General features: G+C 38.4%; 1 protein-coding gene across 1 annotated transcript in view; it reads left to right on the top strand.

Annotated features, from left to right (window-relative positions):
* STK4 (serine/threonine kinase 4) overlaps nucleotides 1–24213 on the top strand; it is a 128135-nt gene that overhangs the window by 12376 nt on the left and 91546 nt on the right. The window contains exons 3-8 of the mRNA XM_043988218.1: nucleotides 660–788; nucleotides 3159–3273; nucleotides 8730–8894; nucleotides 17267–17434; nucleotides 18877–19014; nucleotides 20956–21084. Coding sequence (XP_043844153.1) covers nucleotides 660–788; nucleotides 3159–3273; nucleotides 8730–8894; nucleotides 17267–17434; nucleotides 18877–19014; nucleotides 20956–21084 — 844 coding nt within the window. The remainder of the gene's footprint in view (nucleotides 1–659; nucleotides 789–3158; nucleotides 3274–8729; nucleotides 8895–17266; nucleotides 17435–18876; nucleotides 19015–20955; nucleotides 21085–24213) is intronic.

Here is a 24213-nt window from a genome sequence, read left to right on the forward strand (position 1 = left end):
GGATTCAGGAGTACCTGAGTTCAAATCCGGCCTCAGACACTTAACACTTACTAGCTGTGTGACCCTGGGCAAGTCACTTAACCCCAGTTGCCTCACTTAAAAAAAAAAAAAGAAATCTGCCTGCTCATCATTTCTTACAGCACAGTAGAATTCCATTACATTCACATACCACAACTCGTTCAGCCATTCCCCAATTGATGGGCAGCCCCTCAATTTCCAATTCCTTGCCACCACAAAAAGAGCAGCTGTGAATATTTTTGTACATGTGGGTCCTTTTTCCTTTTTTGAGGAACATTTTAAATATTGCACATGGATTGCCAGTACCAAAGGGGAAATGGCAAAGACTGAAGGAGTCATTTCTTAATTTTACATTAACATAATTTTTTTTTTCAAGGATCAAGCTCTACAGTCTAGACAGAACTTTTTTTAAACATCAACACTGTAAAGGTCTTTTTAATGAAGACTTTCCTTGGGGCACTTCAGCTGTCACACAGGTTTTTGAGGGGTGACCAACACCGTGTGTGTGTTGGATACTCCAGGCTATAAAATCAGAAATGGTAGGTGGTTTGTATTGTTTAGTGTTTGGTCGTTTCCTGTCTCTTGGCTTGCTTTGACTTCAGCTTTTCAGATTGACTTTTGTCCTCCACCCTCTATTACAGGTCCTATGGCAGTGTTTTCAAGGCTATTCATAAAGAAACTGGTCAAGTGGTTGCAATTAAGCAAGTTCCTGTGGAGTCCGACCTTCAAGAAATTATCAAGGAAATTTCTATAATGCAGCAGTGTGACAGGTAAAGGCAACAGGGTACAGATCTGGAAAGCACGGCCATTAAATTTGTTGCATTTATAGAGAGGTTGGAGATAACGCTCATATTTTGAGGAAGTGAGAACATGGTAGTACTACATTGCACATTCTGTTGCACAGAAATATGATTCAGAGTGTGTTTCATAGTAGCTGAAATTATCTAATATGTGCCCAACATAGCACAATTCAGTTTTAATATTTGGCCAATTGAAGAAGGAACCTATTTAAGAACTAGGAAGACATGTCAGGGGCATATATGTGCATGTGCCTTGCCTTTTTTTTGATAACGATCTCTTTCATTTCCGATGGAGAAAACATTTCAAGTGTCAAGTTGGGAGATGATTAAAATTATCTTAACTCTGTGGGGACCTTGTAATATTAGGGAGGAAGATCAAGAAAATATTTACCACTACCATCCTTCTTCCTACTTATTCTCCTTTCTTAGCCCTTAAAGTTTTTGGGTTGGGTTTTGTTTGTTTTTTTGGTTGTTTTAAATTCCAACGTTAAATAGTAAGTGCTTCTTCCTTTTTGAGGAACTAAGACTTGTCAAATTCTACAGGCAGGAAATCAGCCACACAGGCAACCACAAGAAAACAGATGACTTGCCATGAAGTTCCATTACCACCATTGCTTTCATGCTTAAGTAGGCCACAGCAGTAACTTCTTGGGGTGGCTCTGACTCAGAGGTTATGTCAAGCTCCAAGGTGCTATGAGAAAAGAGAGCTCTAGTCCAGTAGTTGAAACCTTGTACCTATGGTTCCATTTAGCCTTCTAGAATACATTTTCCATTAGCACTGAGGAAGAAGAGTTTTTCCTTGGAGAATCTAAATTAATATTAATAGCTTGTGTTATTCCAAGCTCCAGTTCACTTTCATTCTATTATTGCATTCGATCTTGCAGCCCTATGAAGTAAGCTGGGCAAAGGTTATGATCCTCATTTGAGAGATGAGAGTACAGACTCTGAGATGCTAATAATAATGATAGCTCGTGATTTACATTTTATCACTAGAATAATAATTATTATTACAAAGTTCACATTTATGTAGTACCTACTGTGTGTTGAGTACTGTGGTTAGTGCTTCTAAAATATGTCATTTGATCCTCACAACAGCCCTGGGAATTAGATGCTATTATTATCCCCATTTTAAAGAAGAGGAAACTGAGGCAAACAGGTTAAGTGACTTGCCCACAGTCACAGAGCTAGGGCATGTTTGAGACTGGATTCAAACTTAGGCCTTCCTGATTTCAGGTCCAACACTCCACACAATGGATACTACCTAGCTGGCACAACTACCACAACCCCCTGAATAATACTGTCATCATTTCACAGATGAAGAAACTGAGACTGAGAGGGGTTAAATAACTTGTTTGGATCACACAGTCAGGACCATAACTTATGACCTTCAGTCCAGTGTTCCTTTCCCCACATATTTAACAGAGGCTACAATTACAATAATTTTATTATTTTCTTGTTATTGCTTGAATGCCAGATAAAACTCATATTTTTTATATTATTTTGTCAATAAGTCACTGCAGTTCATCCGACCTCCCACTCCCCTTTTCCCAAAATGATCAAACCTATTCCCAGGTTGCCTGTTGGGGTGGCCGTGTACTTATTAGGCTGCCTAAGAGTCTGTTTTGAATAGACAGTATATATATATCTAAGGGTGAGTAATCAGTAGATATTGGAGTAACTACAGGGTCTTGTGATGGATATAAAAAGGTAGAGAACACCTCTCCCTCTCAGGACCTCCCAGTGTAGCTAGAGAAACAAAACACACAGAAAGATAACTAACAGTCTGGGTGGTCTTTGATGAGTGTCCTCTGGATAGTTCTATAGGAGCACAGCGCCTTGGACATGGGATGATCCGAATCAATGCTTAGGTTCCATTGGGGCCCAGGGAAGGGAAGGAGGAGCCCAACATGATGATCAGCCCTGATTTCTGTGACACAGGTAGGCCAGAATAAAATGTGAAGAGTCTTAATTTGCACTTTATTCTGGTCCTTTCTGTTGTTACTGGCGTGTTGCCCAGGAACACCTTGTCATTTTTAACTCTGAATTAGGAGACTGGATGTTAGCTACTTTTCTGTTACCATGCAACATTACTTAGACCAATTGAAACTTGACATGGTTGCGCTCAGAGTTCACCATTTCCTCTGACGGAGAGTCTTAACAACTCCTTGAAAAATCTGAGAGGGAAATCTCTTTTTTAGCTGAAGACTCGACATTGCATCTCTGGTCCAGAGTTTGAATAATGGAGCTTTGGATCTGTGTGATTGCCCTGTGTGTTTGACAGCATAATAAAAAGGTGGTATTACAAGACAGCTGCTAATTTGTTCTCTCTGACTTCCCCAGCCCTCATGTAGTGAAATATTATGGCAGTTATTTTAAGAACACGGATCTTTGGATAGTCATGGAATACTGTGGTGCTGGCTCTGTGTCTGATATCATCCGATTACGAAATAAAACAGTAAGTTTCCCTCCTAGAACAATGCAGTTTGTTCCTACTCTTCTGATAGCTTTGTTTCTCTGGAGCTTTTTGTTGATTTGCATGCCTATGACTACCATATCTGTGAAGAGGACTGTCAAATTTCTCTTTCCCTTTGGCTTTTTTCCATAACTCCATCTCTGACATGCACCATCCGCCTTTGCCACATTTTCTGATGTCTCACAACGTGGCTGTTTAGGTACCAACTTTAAATAATTGATCTTAGTACCAATCTTCCTGATTTTTTTTTTTTAAGTCATAAAATGTTAGTGTTGGATGGGATTTGATTTTTTTAAAAACAAAAGTATTTTATTATTTTCCAGTTACATGTAGAGATAGTTTTCAACATTTATTTATATAAGATTTCCAATTTCAATTTTTTTCCCTCCCCCCTTTCCCTAGACAGCAGGTAATCTGATATAGGTTATATATATACAACATCAAACACATTTCTGCATTCATTAGTCATATTATATGAGAAGAATCAGAGCAAAAAGGAAAAACCTCAAAAAAAGAAAAACAACAGCACCAAAAATAAAAGAAATGGTATGATCCAATCAGCATCCATATTCCACAGTTCCTTTTTTTTTTTTCTGGATTTGGAACTTTCTTGTACCGTTGTATTGGTGAGAAGAATCTAGTCTATCACAGTTGATCAACACATGTTGATACTGTGTACAATGTTCTCCTGGTTCTGCTCATCTCACTCATCATCAGTTCCTGCAAGGGATGGGACTTTATAACATGAAATTTTATAACACTAAGTTACCTACAACTTTATTAAGTCCAACCCCCTTATTTTATAGAATATGGAAGTGTCTTGCACAAGGTCACATAGGGAATAGAATCGAGTTGGACAAGACCTTAGAGACCATTGAGTTTCACTCACTCATTTTATATATGAGAAAACTTAGACACAGAGAGATTAATTAACTTGCCTAGCATTATCCAGCTGGTAAGTGGCCTGAGGTAGCATTTGAACACAGGTCTTCTTGACTCCCAAGTTCAGTGTCCTGTCCACTCTAGGTAGCAAGCAACAGAGAGCCAGGATTCCACCTGAGGTCTCCTCTCTACAAGTCCAGTGTTCTTTTCACTTTCCTGTTATGAGCAAGTCTTAAATATCTGCTTTGTAAATCATTTGTAATGAATGTTAAATTTTAGCTTGGCTTCCTCCTGCCAACTCTCTCCACCCCCTGAATAGTATGTGGTCAAGGAATAAAATGTAATTTAATTTAACAAAATGTAATAGGGATGGCTAGTTTGCTCCAGCTTAAAAAAAACAAACTATCATTTTGTGTTGCATTCCAAGTGAAAAAAGTCAGCTCAGCAAATTTTTATCAAAGACAAATTGTACAAAAACCTTTACCAGGTTTTGATTAATAAGATGAAGCTCCTTTTCTAATAGCAAGGAATCATATCTGAGCTGAAAGTCACCTTCCAGCTCCTTCAGAGGTTAAGGGACTTGCCTCTTAAATGCTTTTTTGATTGATTGTCTCAGGTTACATCACTGGTATGAGGAAAAATTGGGATGCAAACACATGTCCTTGGACTCTTGAGATATTTTTCTACTTCCCCCCTCATGAAGCTTGCAATCTATTAGGGGTGATATGACATTGACAAATAACTATTAATCGAAATAGAACAAAGAAAGTGCATGAAATATATTGTTTAAGGTCTAATGAGGGAAAGCTCATTTCCAACTGGGGAGATTAGAAACACTCCACAGACCAAGTGGTATTTGAGACAGATAGAAATTAAATATAAAGAACTTTCATACTACCTGCATCCTGCTGCTGTCTCCTTGAAAGCACTTTCAGCAGCAATAATCTTGCTTTATTCAAGGTTTAATTCAGTGGATGGGACAATATCCAATAAGGTTTTTTTTTTTTTTCGTTTTTCTTTCTTTTCTTTTCGTTTCTTTTTTTTTTTTTTTTTTGCGGGGCAATAGGGGTTAAGTGACTTGCCCAGAGTCACACAGCTAGTAAGTGTCAAGTGTCTGACGCTGGATTTGAACTCAGGTCCTCCTGAATCCAGGGCCAGTGCTTTATCCACTGCACCACCTAGCTGCCCCCTCTAATAAGTTTTTTAAAGTACATTCCAAAAATATGAGAAAATGATTGATTTAAAAAATTTGTTCCAAGTTCCTTTTGTATGAGAGAATATCTACACTACCACCCCCCCCCCAAAACCACTTGCTGAAGGCTGAAGTGATAATAAATGACAACATATGGACTTTAAAATTTATGAAGTACTTCATACATGTGATCCCATCTGAGGCTCACAACATACTGGAGAAATTATCAGTACAAGTACAACCATCTCTATTATATAGTTAAGGAATCTGAAGCTCAAAGAGGTGAAAGGATCTCCCCCAATGTCCTATGCTAGGAAGTTGAGCCAAGTCTTTTGAATTTTTTGCCTGATATTCTTTCCATTCAAATACAGTTACAAGGGGGCAGCTGGGTGGTGCAGTGGATAGAGCACCAGCCCTGGAGTTAGGAGGGCCCGAGTTCAAATCTAGTCTCAGACACTTGACAGTTACTAGCTGTGTGACCTTGGGTGAGTCACTTAACCTTCATTGCCCAACCAAAAAACAAATATAGTTACATAAGCAAGAAAGCAAGCATATTGATCAGATCTGAGGCAATTCTGAATGTTGAAATGAGTGGCTTTGCAGAGAATATAAATATTTAAGAAAATCTCTGATTACTTTAGATCAGGGAGCTCACTAGATTAAGGGACCTCATAGTTAATGAGGCTTAAGTCATAGGTTTGGTCCTTCTGTGAACCAGTTCTCTTTGTTCTCTTTAATAACCACAGCTGGGAGCCCTGACCACAATCTCACATCTCCCAAATGCATGCTCCTGGCCCTCAGGGGACCTTGGTGAGTGTGTGGAGAGAGTAGTACAAATCTAAAGCTAGTCCTAAATAATGATAATACTACCATATTTTGTGAGATATTTAAAACTCTGGTCTTACTGATAAAGACTTTTGCTTTAAGCAGTGCATATCTCACCTTTTCCAGAGCTATTCTCCAACCATCATTTCCTAGTGATCTGTGATTCATTATTATGGGCACTCCCTTCAGTGATACAGATTCCTGAATGATACTTGTCCATGTGTTCTGGCCAATCCTCCTAGGATATTTACCTACATGCTGTGAACCTTTCTCTGGATCATTTGTAGGTACTGAGGGAGCCTGGGGATTCCTTCCAACATTAAATAATAATAATAATAATAATAGCTACATTCACAGAGTGCTTTACATAAATTGTATACATCTCATTGGATCTTTACAATAATTCCTGTCCTGTTTACTTAATAGCATTATCTTCATGTTACAGATGAGGAAACCAGGGAGAAGTGAAGTGAAATTAACCCAGGGTCATATAGCCAGTAAATGTGAGGTTTAGACATGAACCCCTGGCTTTTGATTCCAAATCCAGGATCCTGCTGATGCCAAAATATCGTCTCTGTTGACAAGTTTACTTTAATACTTTATTAGGTCAGTTAATCAAGCATTTATTAAATATCTACTATGTTGTAGGCACTGTGCTAGACCTTAGGGTACAAAGAATCCTACTCATTCTCTAAAGAGCCATAATAATGGTTCACCCAAAGGACAGATGTGGAGAAACATGGTAGATGTAAATAGATTGCAGAGTGTTACCAACCATGACTTTTGCGAAAGTAGTGTAGGAGACCATGTAGGAGGAAGGAAAGTAGTAAGGAAAACACTGGCTCTAGAGTCAAAGGACCTCAGTTGAAATCCCACCTTAACATCCTGTGTGATTTGGGGCAAGTCATTTAATTTGCTTGTGCCTCAATTTCCTCATTTTTTAAATGAGAGTGGACTGGATGGCCTCCAAAGTGTTTTCTAGCTCTAGAACAATGATCTATTTTATTGGTATGGGCATTTTTCTCACCAATGCAAATCGTAGCCTCACCATAGTTATTTATTCTCTATAATCTTTTGCCATATTTTCTTATAGATTATCCAGAGGATTTTTCATGCATTCTTGATATTCTTTTAGCATCTCATAGGATCCTACGTTAGAATTACTCATTGGGGCAGCTAGGTGGCGCAGTGGATAAAGCAACGGCCCTGGATTCAGGAGGACCTGAGTTCAAATCCGGCCTCAGACACTTTACACTTACTAGTTGTGTGACCCTGGGCAAGTCACTTAACCCCCACTGCCTTGCAAAAATAAAAAAAAGATTATGCATTGGATAGAGCACCAGCCCTGGAGTCAGGAGTGCCTGAGTTCAAATCCGGCCTCAGACACTTAACACTTACTAGCTGTGTGACCCTGGGCAAGTCACTTAACCCCAATTGCCTCACTTAAAAAAAAAAATAGAATTACTCATTGTTTGTCTTTTATTCTTGCTACATTGCCTTCTCACTTTCACCAAGGTGAGGGTGGTAAGAGCTTATGTTGACAAAATCTGACTCCTCCTCAAGCTTATCTGATACTCCTTCCTGCCCTATAGTGGGTAGGACAAAGGCCCTTGCTGAGATGAGATTAAGCACTTGCTGCTCCATGGGTCTTCTGGTATGAGCTTTCTTCAATTCCAGGAGGAGGTTCCAGGTTAGCACTAAGAATGTCAAGACTCCAGATGGCTGAGATCTAACTAGACACTGATATTGGTGATGGGACAATTCACCGCTTTAGGTACCTACTATGTCATGGCACCCAGCCAATATTACTAGCCTCTTCTTTCCTTCCTGCTTTGGCTATGATAGGTGGTCTTCTAAAGAGAAGAAGCCTGGTTTCAGATTTCCCTGACCATGGTTAAGGTGCAGTGGCAACATACAAAAAGATGGCTTCTGTGGCCAGCAGCCATGTCTCCTGACAAATGGGCACTGCTTTTGAGCCTCGAGTATTGGCACAGATTGTAGAATGAAATTAGGAATGTGTAGGGGAGGGTGGTAGAGTGTTAATGAGTTTTAGCCCTCCTATATTCCACCCCCCAGGAGTGGACTTTCAATCATTTCTCCTGCACATTTCTAGTTCTTCTTTCTCCAGTGCCTGACATAGGTCAAGACTGGGGTTGAGGGATGGTGTTGGATAAACAGGCTTTAGAAAATATAGTTACATGACATGATTGTTCTTGGAAAGGCATGGTAATAAAAGTGCTGGATACAGAGTGGGAGGACCTAGTTTCAAATGCTAACTGCCAGTTATCAATTGGGTGAACCTGGACAAAGCATTTAATTTCACTGGGCTTCAGTTTCCTCATCTCTAAAAGGTGGGAGTTGAACAAGATGATCTTTAAGGTTCCTTCTAGCTCTGAGTCCTTGAGCCTGTAACCAAGTACCTGTTAGGACAATTTACAGTAGACAATGAGTCATAATGAGTCATTGTTCTTCTCTTTCCTCATGTACTGAGACTATACTATAGTACTGTATTTGAATTTTTGTTCTCATTTTTTCATAGTTGACAGAAGATGAAATAGCCACAATATTACAATCGACTCTTAAAGGACTAGAATACCTTCATTTTATGAGAAAAATACACCGAGATATTAAGGCTGGAAATATCTTGCTAAATACAGAAGGACATGCAAAGCTTGCAGATTTTGGAGTAGCAGGTCAACTTACAGTGAGTATAGAAAGTATTTGTTTGATAGTCCTTATCACTACAACTATAGTACAGCAACTGTTTATTAAATGTATACTCTCTAGTTATACTATACACTGCCAGACGGGCATAGATGGGGAATACAGATTTTAGATAGACTTTAATCCACATAAGGTCAAGGAACGTAATTTAATAAGGAATGACACCAATACAAATGACTATAAGATGGTTTTACAATGAGAAAGTTCCTGAAAGGGCTGTCTGAGATCTGAGAGATGACTGGAAGATCTTAGTGAAAGCTTGGAAGACAGCGGTCATTGAATAGGGCTTTTCAAGAATGAATAAGAAAAGACTTGTGATGGAGCCAAGATGGTGGAGTAGGAGAAGCATTTATAGCCAAGCTCTCCCAACGTTCCCCTCTAAACAATTAAAAAATAACACCTCTAATTAAATTCTGGTTGGCAGAGCCAACAAAAGGTTGGGGTGAGATACCTTTCCAGCTCAAGACTACTTAGGAAGTCAGAAGGAAAGGTCTATGACACTGGGTGGGGTCTGACCCAGGAACCATGTGGTGGCAGGAGCAGCAGCAGCGGCTTCAGGAACTCACAAGCTATAGACAGTAAGGGGATCAAGAAACTGGTCAGAAAGAAATTACACAGGGGACCCCTGTGTTAGCAGTGTCACTGTTTAACAATTCCATTGCCTATACCCACTTCTGGGTCATAGCTCCAGGGCAGAGAGGAGTACTTTCTGTCACAAGGGAGTATGGACCCTGAGGAGCAGTAGCACTTGTGGCTACAAGGAATTAGGGACCCTTCCTGAATAAGGACCAGAGCATAGACCAGGTGAGCAGTGACCACACTGTGGATCACATCATCTTGGAAGCACTAAAAACTTCTAAAATTCCAGAACTAGCCCTGAAAAGAGTAGCACAAAAAAAAAGCTAAAGCTTAGAACAATACCCTCAAACCTGCCCCCCTCACCTCCCTCCCACTCCTCTACTCCAACTTCCAGGAGTAGGCTTTTAACCACTTCTCCCACACATTTCCAATTCCTCTTTCTCCAGTGCCTGACGTAGGTCAAAAAGTTTAACATAAAGTTCGGAATCAAGAAATAGACTAGACAGGAGGACCTGAGTTCAAATCAGGCCTCAGGTTTTTACCAACTGTGTGACTCTGGACAAGTCACTTAACTCAGTTTGCCTCTGTTTTCTCACCTGTAAAACATGGCAAATCACTCCAATATCTTTGCCAAGAAAACACCAAATCAGGTTAGAAAGAGTCAGACAAGACTAAATAACAACAAAGAATTTCTAAAAGGGCCAAAATGAGGAGAGAGACATGAGCCTTAATTGGGTGAGGGGCTTGATACTTCCCCCAGCATTATGCCTTTTTATCTAATAACACAGATCATAAAATGCCAAGAGAGAACCTGCTATATTTATTGATTTATTGATGTGCTGCTCTAGTATTCTTGTGCTGGGGAAGGAGTCAGGGGAGAGAGGTGCAGAGATAACATTGATGACCTGGAGTATTTGAAGGAAGGTAACCCCGCTGGGAGGGAGGAGTTGCCACTGCTTACCTCTCCTGGGCAGGACTAAAGCAATGGTTTGAAGTTTCAAAGAGGCAAATTTCATTCCTTAGGATGAAACATCTTATTTTCATCAGAACAATTTAAAAGTACAATAACTAGGTAGTTTTAGGAAGTTGGAAGTTCCACGGATTATCTACAAGAAGAATTTACTGTAAAGGAATACGTGGCATTGAGAAAAATTACCCCAGTATCTCAGAGATACTGGGATTCTGCAATACTCTTGCTGCTTTATTCACAGAGTAGTTGCAGGGCAAGTATTCAGTGAACCTAAAAGCTCTGTAGAATTATGAGTTGTGATGATGATGACTTGATAGACTCTAAAGAGACCCCCTTCCTAGTAGCTGCATCCCACCCACCCCTTTCCACCAATGCAGAGTTCTCACTTTTCAGCTGCCTCTGGTAATAGCAGGAGCTTCCCATTGTGCAAGGAAACCTAAGCTGGCTCCCTCCCACTGAGCTGATAAATGTGAGGGAGTGAGGGAATTCATGGAACATGGTGGACACTCCAGGAGTCCTGTCTCGGGGGTCTTCAAATATTGTGTTACTCTCTGCTTGTTGATGAGCCCTTTTCTGTAGGAATTCTGGTAGGCAAGCCTATTCCTTGTTCCCAGACTTCTTTCTTGATTACAAAAGTTGTGTTATAACTGGGCTCACTCTATCTGGTGTTGAACTTTTGTCTTGGTGTGGCTCTCAAGGGGGATAAATTTTCTTTCTTTAATATACTAATATCCAGGGTAGAAGTATGTATAAAATTATATATATATATATATAATTTTCAGCCAACATTATTATACTTACTGCACTCTATAGTCCAAACACAATAGACTTCTCTCTGTATGTATGTAAAATTAGCTAATAAATACCAATTATAGCAACCACAAGCCACTCTTTGTATGCATGAGTCTCAAACATCTGGAGGCCTCTTATTTTCCTATTTTACATTGTTTTAATATATTGATTTTTGGTGGATTTCCTTTATCCTGTTGTTCAAAAGCAGTATTGTTAAAACCACTAATAGATATAAAAAATTTGCTGTACTCTTGAATAAAACTGTAAATTGGACTTATTTTAAAATAAATAAATAAATAAATAAAAAAGAAATAGACTAGAAAGATGAGCAAACAACAAAAAAATAGCTACCAAAATAGTTGCTATAGTGACAGGAAAAATTAAGGCACAAAATCAAAAGAGGATACCAATGTCAAAACAGCTACAAAGGGGGAAAAAATGTGAATTGGAATAAGCCCAACAAGAATTCATGGCAGAGCTAAAAAAAGTTATTTTAAAATTCAAATATGAGTGGTAGTGTAACAATTGGGAAAAGAAATGGGAGTGACACAAGAAAATTACGAAAAGTCAATTAAAAGCTAGGTAAAAGAGGTACAAAAAATATTGAAGAAAATAAACACTTTATAAAACAGAATTGGGAAGATGGTAAAAGAGGTACAAAACTTCACTGATGAAAATAACTCCTTAAAAAGCAGAGTTGGTCAAATGGAAAAGAAGGTACTGAAGAAAAAATAATTCCTTAAAAATTAAAATTGAGCAAGTAGAAGTGATTGCCTCCACGAGACATCAAGAAACAAAGCCAGAAGAAGAATGAAAAAGTACAGGAGGGGGGTAATGTGAAATATCTCATTGGAAAAACAACTGACATGGAAAATAGATTGAAAGATAATTTAAGAATTACGGGACTACCTGAAAGCCTTTTTTTTTTTTTAGTGAGGAAATTGGGGTTAAGTGACTTGCCCAGGGTCACATAGCCAGTAAGTGTTAAGTGTCTGAGGTCAGATTTGAACTCAGGTACTCCTGACTCCAGGGCCGGTGCTCTATCCACTGCGCCACCTAGCTGCCCCAAGCCATGATTTTTAAAAAAAAATTTTCAAGAAATTATCAAGGAAAACTGCTCACCAATAAAGATGAACTTAAAACTAAGAGTTATTCTAGGAGCAGCTAGGTGGCGCAATGGATAAAGCACTGGCCCTGGATTCAGGAGGACCTGAGTTCAAGTCCAACCTCAGACACTTGACACTTACTATCTGTTTGACCCTAGGCAAGTCACTTAACCCTCATTGCCCCGAAAAAACAAAAAACAAAACAAAACCAAAAAAAGTGTTATTCTGCCCAATTATATGTTAGTAAAACTGATAATCTAAGTAAAACAGATGAATGTCTACAAAAATATAAATTGCCCGGATTAACAGAAGAAAAAATAAAATACTTAACCCCATCTTAGAAAAAGAAATTAAATAAGCCATAAATAAACTCTCTAAGAGAAAATTCCTAGGACCAGGTGGATTTACAAGTAAATTTTGCCAAACACTAAGAAATAATTAATCCCAATACTATATAAACTATTTGAAACAATAGGTAAAGGAGTCCTACCAAATTCTTTTTATAACCCAAATATGGTTTTGATACCTAAACCAGGGAGAGAAAAAACAGAGGAAGAAAACTATAGACGAATTTTCCTAATGAATATTGGTGCAAAAATTTAAAATAATATACTAACAAGGAGATTACAGCAATATAGCACAAAGATCATACACTTCAACTAGGTGGAATTTATGCCAGGACTGCAGGGCTAGTTCAGGATTAGGAAAACTATCAGCATAATTGGCCATATCAATAACAAAAACAACAAAATCGTATAATTATCTTAATAGATGCAGAAAAGGCTTTTGACAAAATGCAACAGCCATTTCTATTTAAAAAATTAGAGGGGCAGCTAGGTGGCGCAGTGGATAAATCACTAGCCTTGGATTCGGGAGGACCTGAGTTCAAATCTGTCCTCAGACACTTGACACTTACTAGCTGTGTGACCTTGGGTAAGTCACTTAACCCTCATTGCCCTGCAAAAAAAAAAAATATATATATATATATATATATATTAGAAAGCATAGGAATAAATAAAGCCCTTCTTAAAATGATAAGTAGTATCTAACTAAAACTAAGAACAAGCATTTTCTGTTAACAAGGATAAATTTGAAGCCTTCTCAATAAGATCAGGGATTAATCAAGAATGTGCATACTTACTCTTATTATTCAGTATTGTATTAGAAATGCTAGCCATAGCAATAAGACAAAAAAAAAACAACCAAGAAACTGAAGGAATAAAAATAGGCAATGAGGAAACAAAATTATCACTCTGCAGATAATCTGATGGAATACTTAGAGAACCCTAGAAAGTCAATTTAAAAACTAGTTGAGGGGGGCAGCTACGTGGCACAGTGGATAGAGCACTGATCCTGGGGTCAGGACTACCTGAATTCAAATCTGGCCTCAGACACCTAACACTTACTAGCTGTGTGACCTTGGGCAAGTCACTTAACCCCAATTGCCTCACTAAAAAAAAAAAAAAAAACCCTAGTTGAAACAATTAACAACTTAAGAAAAGTTGCAGGATATAAAATAAACCCACTTAAATCATCAGCATTTCTATATATTATCATCAAAAACCAGCAGCAAGAGATAGAGAAATTCCATTTAAAATAACTGCAGACAATATCATATAAATACTTGAAAGTCTGTTTGCTGAGACAAACAGGGAGTATATAAACATAATTACAGAACACTTTTCTTTACACATGCACATATAAAAAAATTTTTCCAATTACATGTAAAGACAATTTTTAACATTAATTTTTTTAAATAAAATTTTGAGTTCCAAATTTTCCTCCTCTCCCTTCCCTAAGATGGTAAGCAGGGGCAGCTAGGTGGCGCAGTGGATAGAGCATCGGCCCTGGAGTCAGGAGTACCTGAGTTCAAATCCGGCCTCAGACACAACACTTACTAGCTGTGTGGCCCTGGGCAAGTCACTTAACCCCAATTGCCTCACTAAAAAATAAAAAAATAAATTAAAAAAAAAAAAAAGATGGTAAGCAATTTCATTTTGGTTATATATGTGCAATCACGTAAAACCTATTTCCATATTAGTCATGTTGTAAAAGAAGAAGCTGTTTGCAAAACAGTTACAGTTTGCAAAAGGAAAAAACCATGAAAAAACAAAGTGAAAATAGTATGTTTAGATCTGCATTCAGACTTCGTCAGTTCTTTCTCTGGATGTGGATAGTATATTTCTTTTGGAATTGTCTTGGATCATTGTATTGCTGAGAAGAGCTAAATCAGCCATAGTTGATCATCACACAATGATGCTGTTACTGTGTTCTGTGTCTTTTTGGTTCTGCTCATTTTGCTTTGTATCAGTTCATGTAAGTCTTTGCAGGTTTTTACAGAATACTTTTCATACAAATAAAGACAGATCTAAACAATTGGAGAAATATTAATTTCGCATGGGTAGACCAAGCCAATATGTTAAAAATGACAGTTCTACTGAAATTAACTTATTCAGTGCTATACCAATCAAACTATTTTATAATTTTATTTATCATTTTTTTTTATAGTTTATGTTTGTCAAGTTATTTTATAGAGCTAGAAAAAAAATGTAACAAAATTTATCTGGAAGAACAAATGGTCAAGAATGTCAAGGGAATCAATGAGAAAAAAAATGAAGGAAGGTGGCTGACCTAGCAGTACTAGATTTGAAAATATCTTACAAAGTGTCAAAACAATTTGGTTCTGCCTAAGAAATAAAGTGGTGGGGCAGCTAGGTGGTGCAGTAGATGGAGCACCGGCCCTGGAGTCAGGAGTTCCTGAGTTCAAATCAGGCCTCAGACACTTAACACTTACTAGCTGTGTGACCCTGGGCAAGTCACTTAACGCCAATTGCCTCACTAAAAAAAAAAAGAAAAAGAAAAAAAAAAGAAAGAAAGAAAGTGGTGACATGATGGAAAATGTTCTCCACATCCAGAAAAAAAGAACTATGGATTCTGATTGCAGATTGAACCATACTGTTCCTAGTTTTGTTTTTGTTTTTGTTTTTTGTTTTTTGAGGTTTTTCCCTTTTGTTCTGATTCTTCTTTCACAACGTGACTAATGCAAAAATATGTTTGATGTGATTGTATATAAATAACCTATATCAGACTGCTTTCTCTCTTGGGGAGAGGAGAGGAAGGAGAGGGAGGGAGAAAAATTTGAAACTAGAAATCTTATAAAAACAAATGTTGAAAACGGTTTCTACATGTAACTAGAAAATAATAAAATACTTTTATGATAAAAAAGAAAACAAATGTTAAAAACTATCTTTACATGTAACTGTAAAATAATAAAATATTTTTATGATTTAAAAAAAAAGAGAGTGATGAAACATGGCTTAGATTTGGTATACAATACACAGTAGTAAATGGCCATAGTAATCTAATTATGTATAAACCCAAAGATCCAAGCTTTGGGGGAAAGAACTCACTATTTGACAAAAAATGCTGGGAAAGCATCTTGGCAGAAACTAGTCATAGACCAATAACTCACAACTGTATACAGAAATAAGATCAAAATGGATAAATGATTTAGATATAAAGTGTCATATCATAAGTAAATTAGAAAAGCGTGGAAAAATTTACTTGTCAGATCTATGGATAAGGGAAGAATTTAGGATTGAACAAGAGATAGAGAACATTACAGAATATAAAATAGATAATTTTGAGTATATAAAATTAAAGTTTTTGCACAAACAAAACCAGTGCAACCAAAATTAAAAGGAAAACAAAACTACGGAATGTTGGGGTTTTTGTTTTGTTGTTTTTTGTTGTTTTTTTTTTTTTTGCAACAAGTATCTCTGATAAAGGCCTTATTTATCAAATATATATAGAACCAAGTCAAATTTGTAAGAATACAAGCCATTCCCCAACTGTCAAAGGATATAATAGGCAGTTTTCAGAAAAAGAAATCAAAGCTATCTATAGTCATATAAAAATGTTCCAAATCCTTATTGATTAGAGAAATACAAGTTAAAACTGCTCTGAGTTACTACTTCACACCTATTATATTAGCTAACATGATAGAAAAAGAAAATGACGTGCTGGAGGGGATGTGGAAAAATAGATACACTAATACACTGTTGATGGAGTTATGTCCTGTTCCACCCATTCTAGAGAATAATATGGACCTGCCCAGAGAGCTATAAAACTATACATACCCTTTGACCTAGCAGTGCCACTACTAGATATTGCAACAATATCAAAGAAAAGTGAAAAGGACCACTGTGTAAAAGTATTTATAGCAGCTCTTTTTGTGGTGGCAAAGAATTGGAAATTGAGGGGATGCCCATCAGTTCGGGAATGACTGAACAAGTTGGTATTTGGTTGTGATCAAAGAGCATTTAGAACTCATTTTTTTTGGAGGGGCAATGAGGGTTAATTGACTTGCCCAGAGTCACACAACTAGTAAGTGTCAAGTGTCTGAGGCCAGGTTTGAACTCAAGTCCTCCTGAATCCAGGGCCAGTGCTTTATCCACTGTGCCACTTAGTTGCCCCCAAGAACTCAATTTTTAAAAAATGAATGCTAAAGACAATTTTAAAATAAACTAGAGAGAGATAAAGAACAAATAAGATGTTGGCATAATAACTTAGTGACAGACTTTCTAACTTTAAGGTGAGTTTACTTTTCATTTCCCATACCAGCCTTATAAAATTGGTTAGTCAGGGACACAGAAAAACATAATTCAAATTAAAATGGAATAAATATTTAAAAGGAGTGCAGAGTGCTATGAGATCAGATAAGAGAGTTCAGATTGGACAAGAAAGCTTTACAGTTCAACTAGAGCTATTGAATGAATTGTTTGTATTTTTAAATAAGAATACAAATAGGGAAAAAAAACACCCTGCATCTCGTTCTCCAGCTCCTAACTACATTTTTGCTATTGCTTCTATTATTTCATGGTTTTTCTTCTCCTTCCTATTCAGGATACAATGGCAAAACGAAATACAGTGATAGGAACACCATTCTGGATGGCTCCAGAAGTGATCCAGGAAATTGGATACAACTGTGTGGCAGACATCTGGTCACTGGGGATCACCGCCATTGAAATGGCGGAAGGAAAACCCCCATATGCTGATATCCATCCAATGAGGGTGAGGGAATTGATGGAAAACTAATGAGATACTTCCTAATTGGTTTGTAATTTCATGTGTCAGAGTTGCAAGGGATCGTAAGCCAGACTATCCAAGTTGTAAGAGAATTTAGAGAACGCTTAATCCCATGCCTTCGTTTTATAGAGGAGGGTACTTCGGCCTAGAGTGGATAAGTGAATTTTCCAAGTTACATATTGACTTACTACAGACAAGTATTAGAGCCAGATAGAAGCGGCTGGAAGGGCAGGGGAGGCAATGCTTTTGATCCTTTAGGTCCCCATCTCTTATACATTATGCTCTTACTGTTGAGTAGCGCACCAAAGGAATCATCGATGCTAGTCACTTTACCTTTAGGGAGAATTTTTTTCCCAGTGTATTTATGTGTCTAAGTGAAGAGTTTTTCATAGTTCAGTGTTTTGCACATGAGTGGATGGATGGGAGAGGAGAAAGATGGCAGGGGAGGTTTGTACTTTATGGAAACTTGATTTAAGACTAAATAATTATGATCATTTCTGTTAAAAGTTTCATTTTAGAAAAGTTGTAACTTTGCCTTTACTTGAAACTCATAGGATAACTTTATTATTTTTGACATCATAGAATTTAACTGCAGCATATAACACCATTACTTCACAACTTTCCTGTGTCATGATTTTGTTCAAGTGTATTTCTGATTGGTTTTAAAATATTTGGGTAATCTCATTAGTTCTTTTTGAGGCATGTGGTATTGGGACCAACTTGAAATATAACCAGCCCCTTTGGTGAATGCCCAAGGTTGTAGAAATGGAAGAGACCTTAGAAGCTATGGAATGCAAACTCCCCTCCCCCATTTGACAAATGGAGAAACTGAAATTACAAGTGACCTGGCTAAGGCCACCCAGTGAGTTAGTAGTCCTGCTGGGACTAGAACCCAAATTCCAGTCCTGAGTACTACTTTTCCATTACTCTGTGAACTTGTGGGCACTGTAAGTGATGGTGGTGGCCACTGGACCAGGGTGAGAAGGTGCTTTGGGAATCCTCTGGACCTTTGGAAAGGGCTTCTGATGTTCAGGAGCCACCCATGGTGACTACCAGGAGACAGTGCACCTGAAATGAGGCCTAAATAATGCTGAATGGGACAATGTAAGTTTCAGAAAGACATGAATAAGGAATACTCAGAAAATTACTCCAAAGTCTCTCTGCTTTGAAATATTCAGACTTTTATTAGTATCTAGTGGGGTACATTAGGGGAAAGAATGAAGTCTTTTTTCATTCATTGACTTGTTTACTACGATTCCTTGTGAAAGTGCCTGATATGTGTAATGTGCTCTACTTGGTAGGTGCTGGGATAGGCACAGGTAGAGAATACATGGTTTCCGCCTTCGATCTTAATTTTTCATCAGCTTCCCTTGTAAGATTTCTAATGAGGTATCACTTTTCCCCCTTTGAACAACTTTCTGTTTCAGGCCATCTTCATGATTCCTACAAATCCCCCTCCCACTTTCCGAAAGCCAGAACTCTGGTCTGACAGCTTTGCTGATTTTGTGAAACAGTGTCTCGTGAAGAGCCCTGAGCACCGGGCCACGGCTACTCAGCTCCTTCAGGTATAGAACTCACCTAGCCAGGGTCCCTGGTGACAGGCTGGAGCATGTGATAGAGATAAATGTGATCATTTATTTGGGCGGGCAAGTGGAGGCATCTTAAAGCCGAGGACATTAGGTAAAGTCTAAAGTGATATTTGAAGAAGTTTGGGGTGTAGTGACCAGGGAAAAAGTGACCAATATAACTTTTTTTAAAAAATTTAAATTTAATTTAATTTTTAAATTTTCTTTTCAGTGTAACTTTTTAAAGTAACCCTTACTAGTCAGGTGACTGTGGCCAAGCCATTGCCTCTCCAGGGCTCTTGCTTAGAGCATCTTTGAAGAGGATGATAATTTATTCACCAAGTACTCTCCTTACCACATTATGTGGATTATTATCCTCATTTTACACATGAGGAAGCTGAATCTCAGAGAGGTTGGGATTTGCCCATGACCATCTGAGTAAGATGGTAATTACAAAACTGGGATTTGAAACTGGAACTTTTCCCACAGAACCACCCTGCCTCATTGGTTATTTTGTGCCTATGGAGCACGTGACAGTTAATTGTAGACTCATAAGTGATTTTATTTGCCTTTAGCTAATGTCATACAAATTGGAAAGAAAGTGAGCTGGCATAAAAATGATTTATTTGCTAAGTGTTCTGTAATTAATTATAAAGTTGAGTAAAATAACTTTCACTTGCAAAAAGGTGGATCCTTATAACGCTACAAGCCATGGAATGTTAGAACTAGAAAGGGCCAGTCATTGAGATCAAGCCCCTCATTTTCTAGACAGGGAAACAGACCCAGAAAGAGGAAGGGACATCTCAAGGGTCCTAGGCCAGCTTGGAGCAGAGCCTGAGCCTAAATCTCCTGACTCCTAGTGAACTTAACTAAACAAATATTTATGAAATGCCTGCTTCGTGCAGGCCAGGATGCTGATCATTGGGTATAAAAAGGTAATGGCATATGTATAAGACATTTTCTCTTTACTACCATTTGCCCTTCTTGTGCAATTCTTTTGTAAGGTGCAGCTACTTTTGTTTCAAGGATTGTTCATCATTCTTCCATATCATTGCCATTAATTTGTTGAGAAATATTTTATGATGCATCCACTGCAACTCTTAGTACTAAGGAGTCACACTTACTTAGTACTTAATAGTTGACAGAGCACTTGCCTCACAACAGGTCTGTGATTCCCATTTTCCAGATGAAGACACTGAGGTTCACAGAGGTTTAAGTGACTTGCCATAATCACACACCTGCTAATTTTATGAGCCCAATGTTGAACCTCTTTTCACTGTCTGGCGTCAATATGTCTAGTAACTGCTAGGCTTTGGGGGGAGGTTCATGGTAGCGTGAGACATGAGCATTACGTTCACCCAGCAGATGATCTCTTTGAGGAGACAAGAATAATAAGATTTATGGAGGACTTTTGAATTTACGAAATGCTGTCTTCATACTAGCCTTCTGAGGGAGATTGTACCGATATTATTCTCCCCAGGAAACTGAGGCTCAGAGAAAGGAAATAACTGGAACCAAAGTCACACAAGATATGTTAGTGGCAGAACTGAAACTGTGATCTTGGTCTCCTGACTCTAAGGCTGAGGCTTTTGCCAAGATACACAAAGAAATGTTAAATAATCATGCAGAATGGCAGTATACATTTTATCCATCCCAGGGCTGCAGTATATCATTAATTCTTTGGTTTTGATGCTAAGTGTCTAGAAGTTCCAGGGAGGGAGAGCTCATTGTTAACTAGAGGCATCCTGAAGAAGGTTTAACTTGGGCCTTGAAGGATGGCTCAGATGTGGAGGTGGGGGGACTGGGACAGGGACAGGGATGGGAGGGGGAGGCATTCTGGCAAAGAAGCTGATGAACAGAGGTAGATTGGCCCATCTCAGTCCCGGACTGTTCGGCAATTGTGATATTGAGGGTGTGTTGCCCTTGTGTTTTTTTTTCAAGCATCCATTTGTTAAGAGTGCAAAAGGAGTGTCAATACTACGGGACTTGATCAATGAAGCCATGGATGTCAAACTGAAACGCCAAGAAGCCCAGCAGCGAGAGCTGGATCAGGATGACGAGGACAACTCTGTGAGTGGCAGAAAGCCTCAAACCTCTGGGCTCTATTGCTAGGCCTTCTAAGATGTGTCTTGGAAGTGGAGAGGGACTTTTGGCAGGTGGCTTATCCTTGGTCTGAGGCCACAGCTTGGCTTCATTCTCTTCTCGGCCTCTCTCTCCTAAAATTGTGACTGGTTTTGTTATTCTCTTGGTCTCCGGAGGCACTTCTGCTTTAGCTATCTTGTCACACCATGACAGCCAGAAAGGGACCTTAGATTATGAAGAGGATTCAGGCTTAGAGATCATTTGGTTAAGTGGCTCTCAAACTTTTTGGACTCCAGACCCTTTTATTATCTTAAAAATTATTGGGGCAGCTAGGTGGCGCAGTGGCTAGAGCACCAGCCCAGGAGTCAGGAGGACCTGAGTTCAAATCCAGCCTCAGACACTTGACACTTACTAGCTGTGTGACCCTGGGCAAGTCACTTAACCCTAATTGCCTCACAAAAATAAAAAAAGGGAAAAAAAATTATTGAAGACCCCCAAATTGCTTTTATTTATATGAGTTATAGCTATGAGTATTTACTGAATTAGAAATGAAAACTAGTAAGGCTTTAAAATATTTACTCATTTAAAAATAATAATTAAATATATTACATGTTAACATAGATAACACATTTTGAATGAAAAATAATTTTCCAAAACAAAAAAAATTAAATAAGAAGAATGGTGTATTGTTTCCTCTATCTTTGCTTATTTCTTTAATGTCTGGCTTAATAGAAAACAGCTGGATTCTCATCTCCTGTATTCATTGTTTTATTATTTTGTTCTGATTGAAGTATGTGAAGAGAATTTGGCCTTACCAGATGTCTAGTTGGGAAAAAGAGGAGTATTTTAATAGGCAAATAGAGTCTTAGTATTGACCTCTAAAACTACTTGATAGGATCTTGGAAACCCCCAGGGATTCTTGGAACACACTTGGAGAATCATCTATTTTCTCCAACTTACTTGACAGGAAGAAACTAAAGTCCAGAAAAGGGAAGTGGTTTTTCCAGGGTCAGTAGCAGAGTCCTAACTTGAGTCAGGTCTCCTGGCTCCTAATTGAGAATTCTTTTTTTTTTTTAATTTTATTTAAAAATTTTTTTTCCAATTTTTTTAAATTCCAAATTTTTCTTCCATTCTCCCTTCCTTCCCTCCTCCCCACCAAACCCAGCAATCAGTCTGATATAGGTTATACATTACAATCATGTTAAACATATTTCAGCATTAGTCACTTTGTTAGAGAAGAATCAGAACAAAAGGGGAAAAAACTGCAAAAACAGAATAAACAACAAAAGTGAAAATAGTATGTTTCAATCCTCATTCAGAATCCATAGTTCTTTTTCTGAATGTGGAGATCATTTTCTACCATAAGTCTTTTGGCATTGTCTTGGATCATTGCATTGCTGAGAAGAGTTAAGTCTATCACAGTAGATCATCACACAGTGTTGTTGACACTGTACAGTGTTCTCTTGGTTTTGCTCATTTCACTCAGCATCAATTCATGTAAGTCTTTCCAGGTATTTCTGAAATCCATCTGCTTATCATTTCTTACAGCACAGTAGTATTCCATTACATTCATATACCACAACTTGTTTAGCCATTCCCCAAGTGATGGGCATCCCCTCAATTTCCAATTATTTGCCATTGAGAATTCTTTATGCCCCCTTTTTTTTTATGCCCCTTTTTTTGATGGGAGAAAGGGAATGGTACAGATCTGTGATTTCATCAGTGGGGGAGAATTTACAATGTGGAAACTCTATGGATGCTGATCAGCTACTTGTCTGCAACTTATTCTTAGAGAAAAACTTGGGGCACTAGATGGTGTTTATGTCAAACTTAGGATAATAACCCAGATCCTAACTTCAAGGACAGCACTCTTATCCACTGTGTCATACTGCCTCCCTGTCTGACAGACCGTATTTATAATTAGGAGGAGACAAATATGTGTATGTGTGTGTTGATTTATGCAAGAAAGTATCTAGGCCTTCTAGGGGCCAAGAGAACTTATCTTTGGAGGTAAACTGGCCACCTTGGTGAATACCCCACACCATCTTCCCTTACTGGTCATGGTGTTGTGGAAGGAGCATTATATCTGGAGTTAGAGGATCGGGGTTCAAGTACTTTGAAGTGATGGCTCTAACACTTCCTTGGTGACCTTGGACAAATCACTCTCCTTATCTGTAGTATGAGAGGGTTAGACCAGATGACATCCAAGGTTCCCTCTAGCTCTGTATCTATGCTTTGGCTGTCCTAAGTTCTGAGAGTCCCTCCATGTTCTGATATTCTTCTTCGTAGCAGACTGAATGATATCAGATCTCTCTGGCCAACACCAGTTTGGAAACCTGTTTTCTTTGGCCCTCCTTCATACCCCCTGAGGCATCCCTTTGTGCTCTTCTCCTTGGGGAGCCCAAGGACTCTTATCTTCCCCCAGCTCTCTTCCTTGAGTGACAGTTGGGAAGGACCTCAGAGACCATCTTGTCCAAAGTTTCTTAAGCTGTGGGTCTCGACCCCATAAGGAGGTGTGTAACTAAATGGGGGGGGGGCCCACAAAAAATGTAGCAATAGTAAAAGGTTATGTATGTATGTTTTATATACCTATATACTTGGAGTTGTATAAAAATTTCTCAGGCGAAAAGGGATCATGAGTGGAGAAAATTTAAGAAGCCATGATCTAGTCTATCCCTTACTTAAATTGTGAGTCTCTTCTATGACATCCCAACAATTTGTCATTCAGTTATATATTTAGAGACTTCCTGAGATAGTGTTCCATTGGCTCTGTGATCTGGTTGTTGTGACCCAGTGAAAGGAGGATTTAAAGTGCAGAAGATATGTTTTTTATCTCTAAGGGCCACCATGGCATCTTAACTCTACTGCTTATTACCTATGTGACACAGGTAGTAAGGTGAACAAGGCACCTCACTTCTCTGATCCTCAGTTTCCCTCTCTGTAAAATGAGGTGATTGATCTCTCAGGTCTTCTCTAGCACTAACATTCTGTGCTCTGAAACCAGGTGGGGATTATAGGATTCAGAGCTGAAAGGGACCTGAGAGATCATTTACTCCATCCCCAACCTCATTTCCCTCTGCTATTTTACAAAAGAAGAAACTAATGCCCAAATGGGTC

The sequence above is a fragment of the Dromiciops gliroides genome, chromosome 2 (assembly GCF_019393635.1).
Source record: "Dromiciops gliroides isolate mDroGli1 chromosome 2, mDroGli1.pri, whole genome shotgun sequence".
Classification (NCBI taxonomy): domain Eukaryota; kingdom Metazoa; phylum Chordata; class Mammalia; order Microbiotheria; family Microbiotheriidae; genus Dromiciops; species Dromiciops gliroides.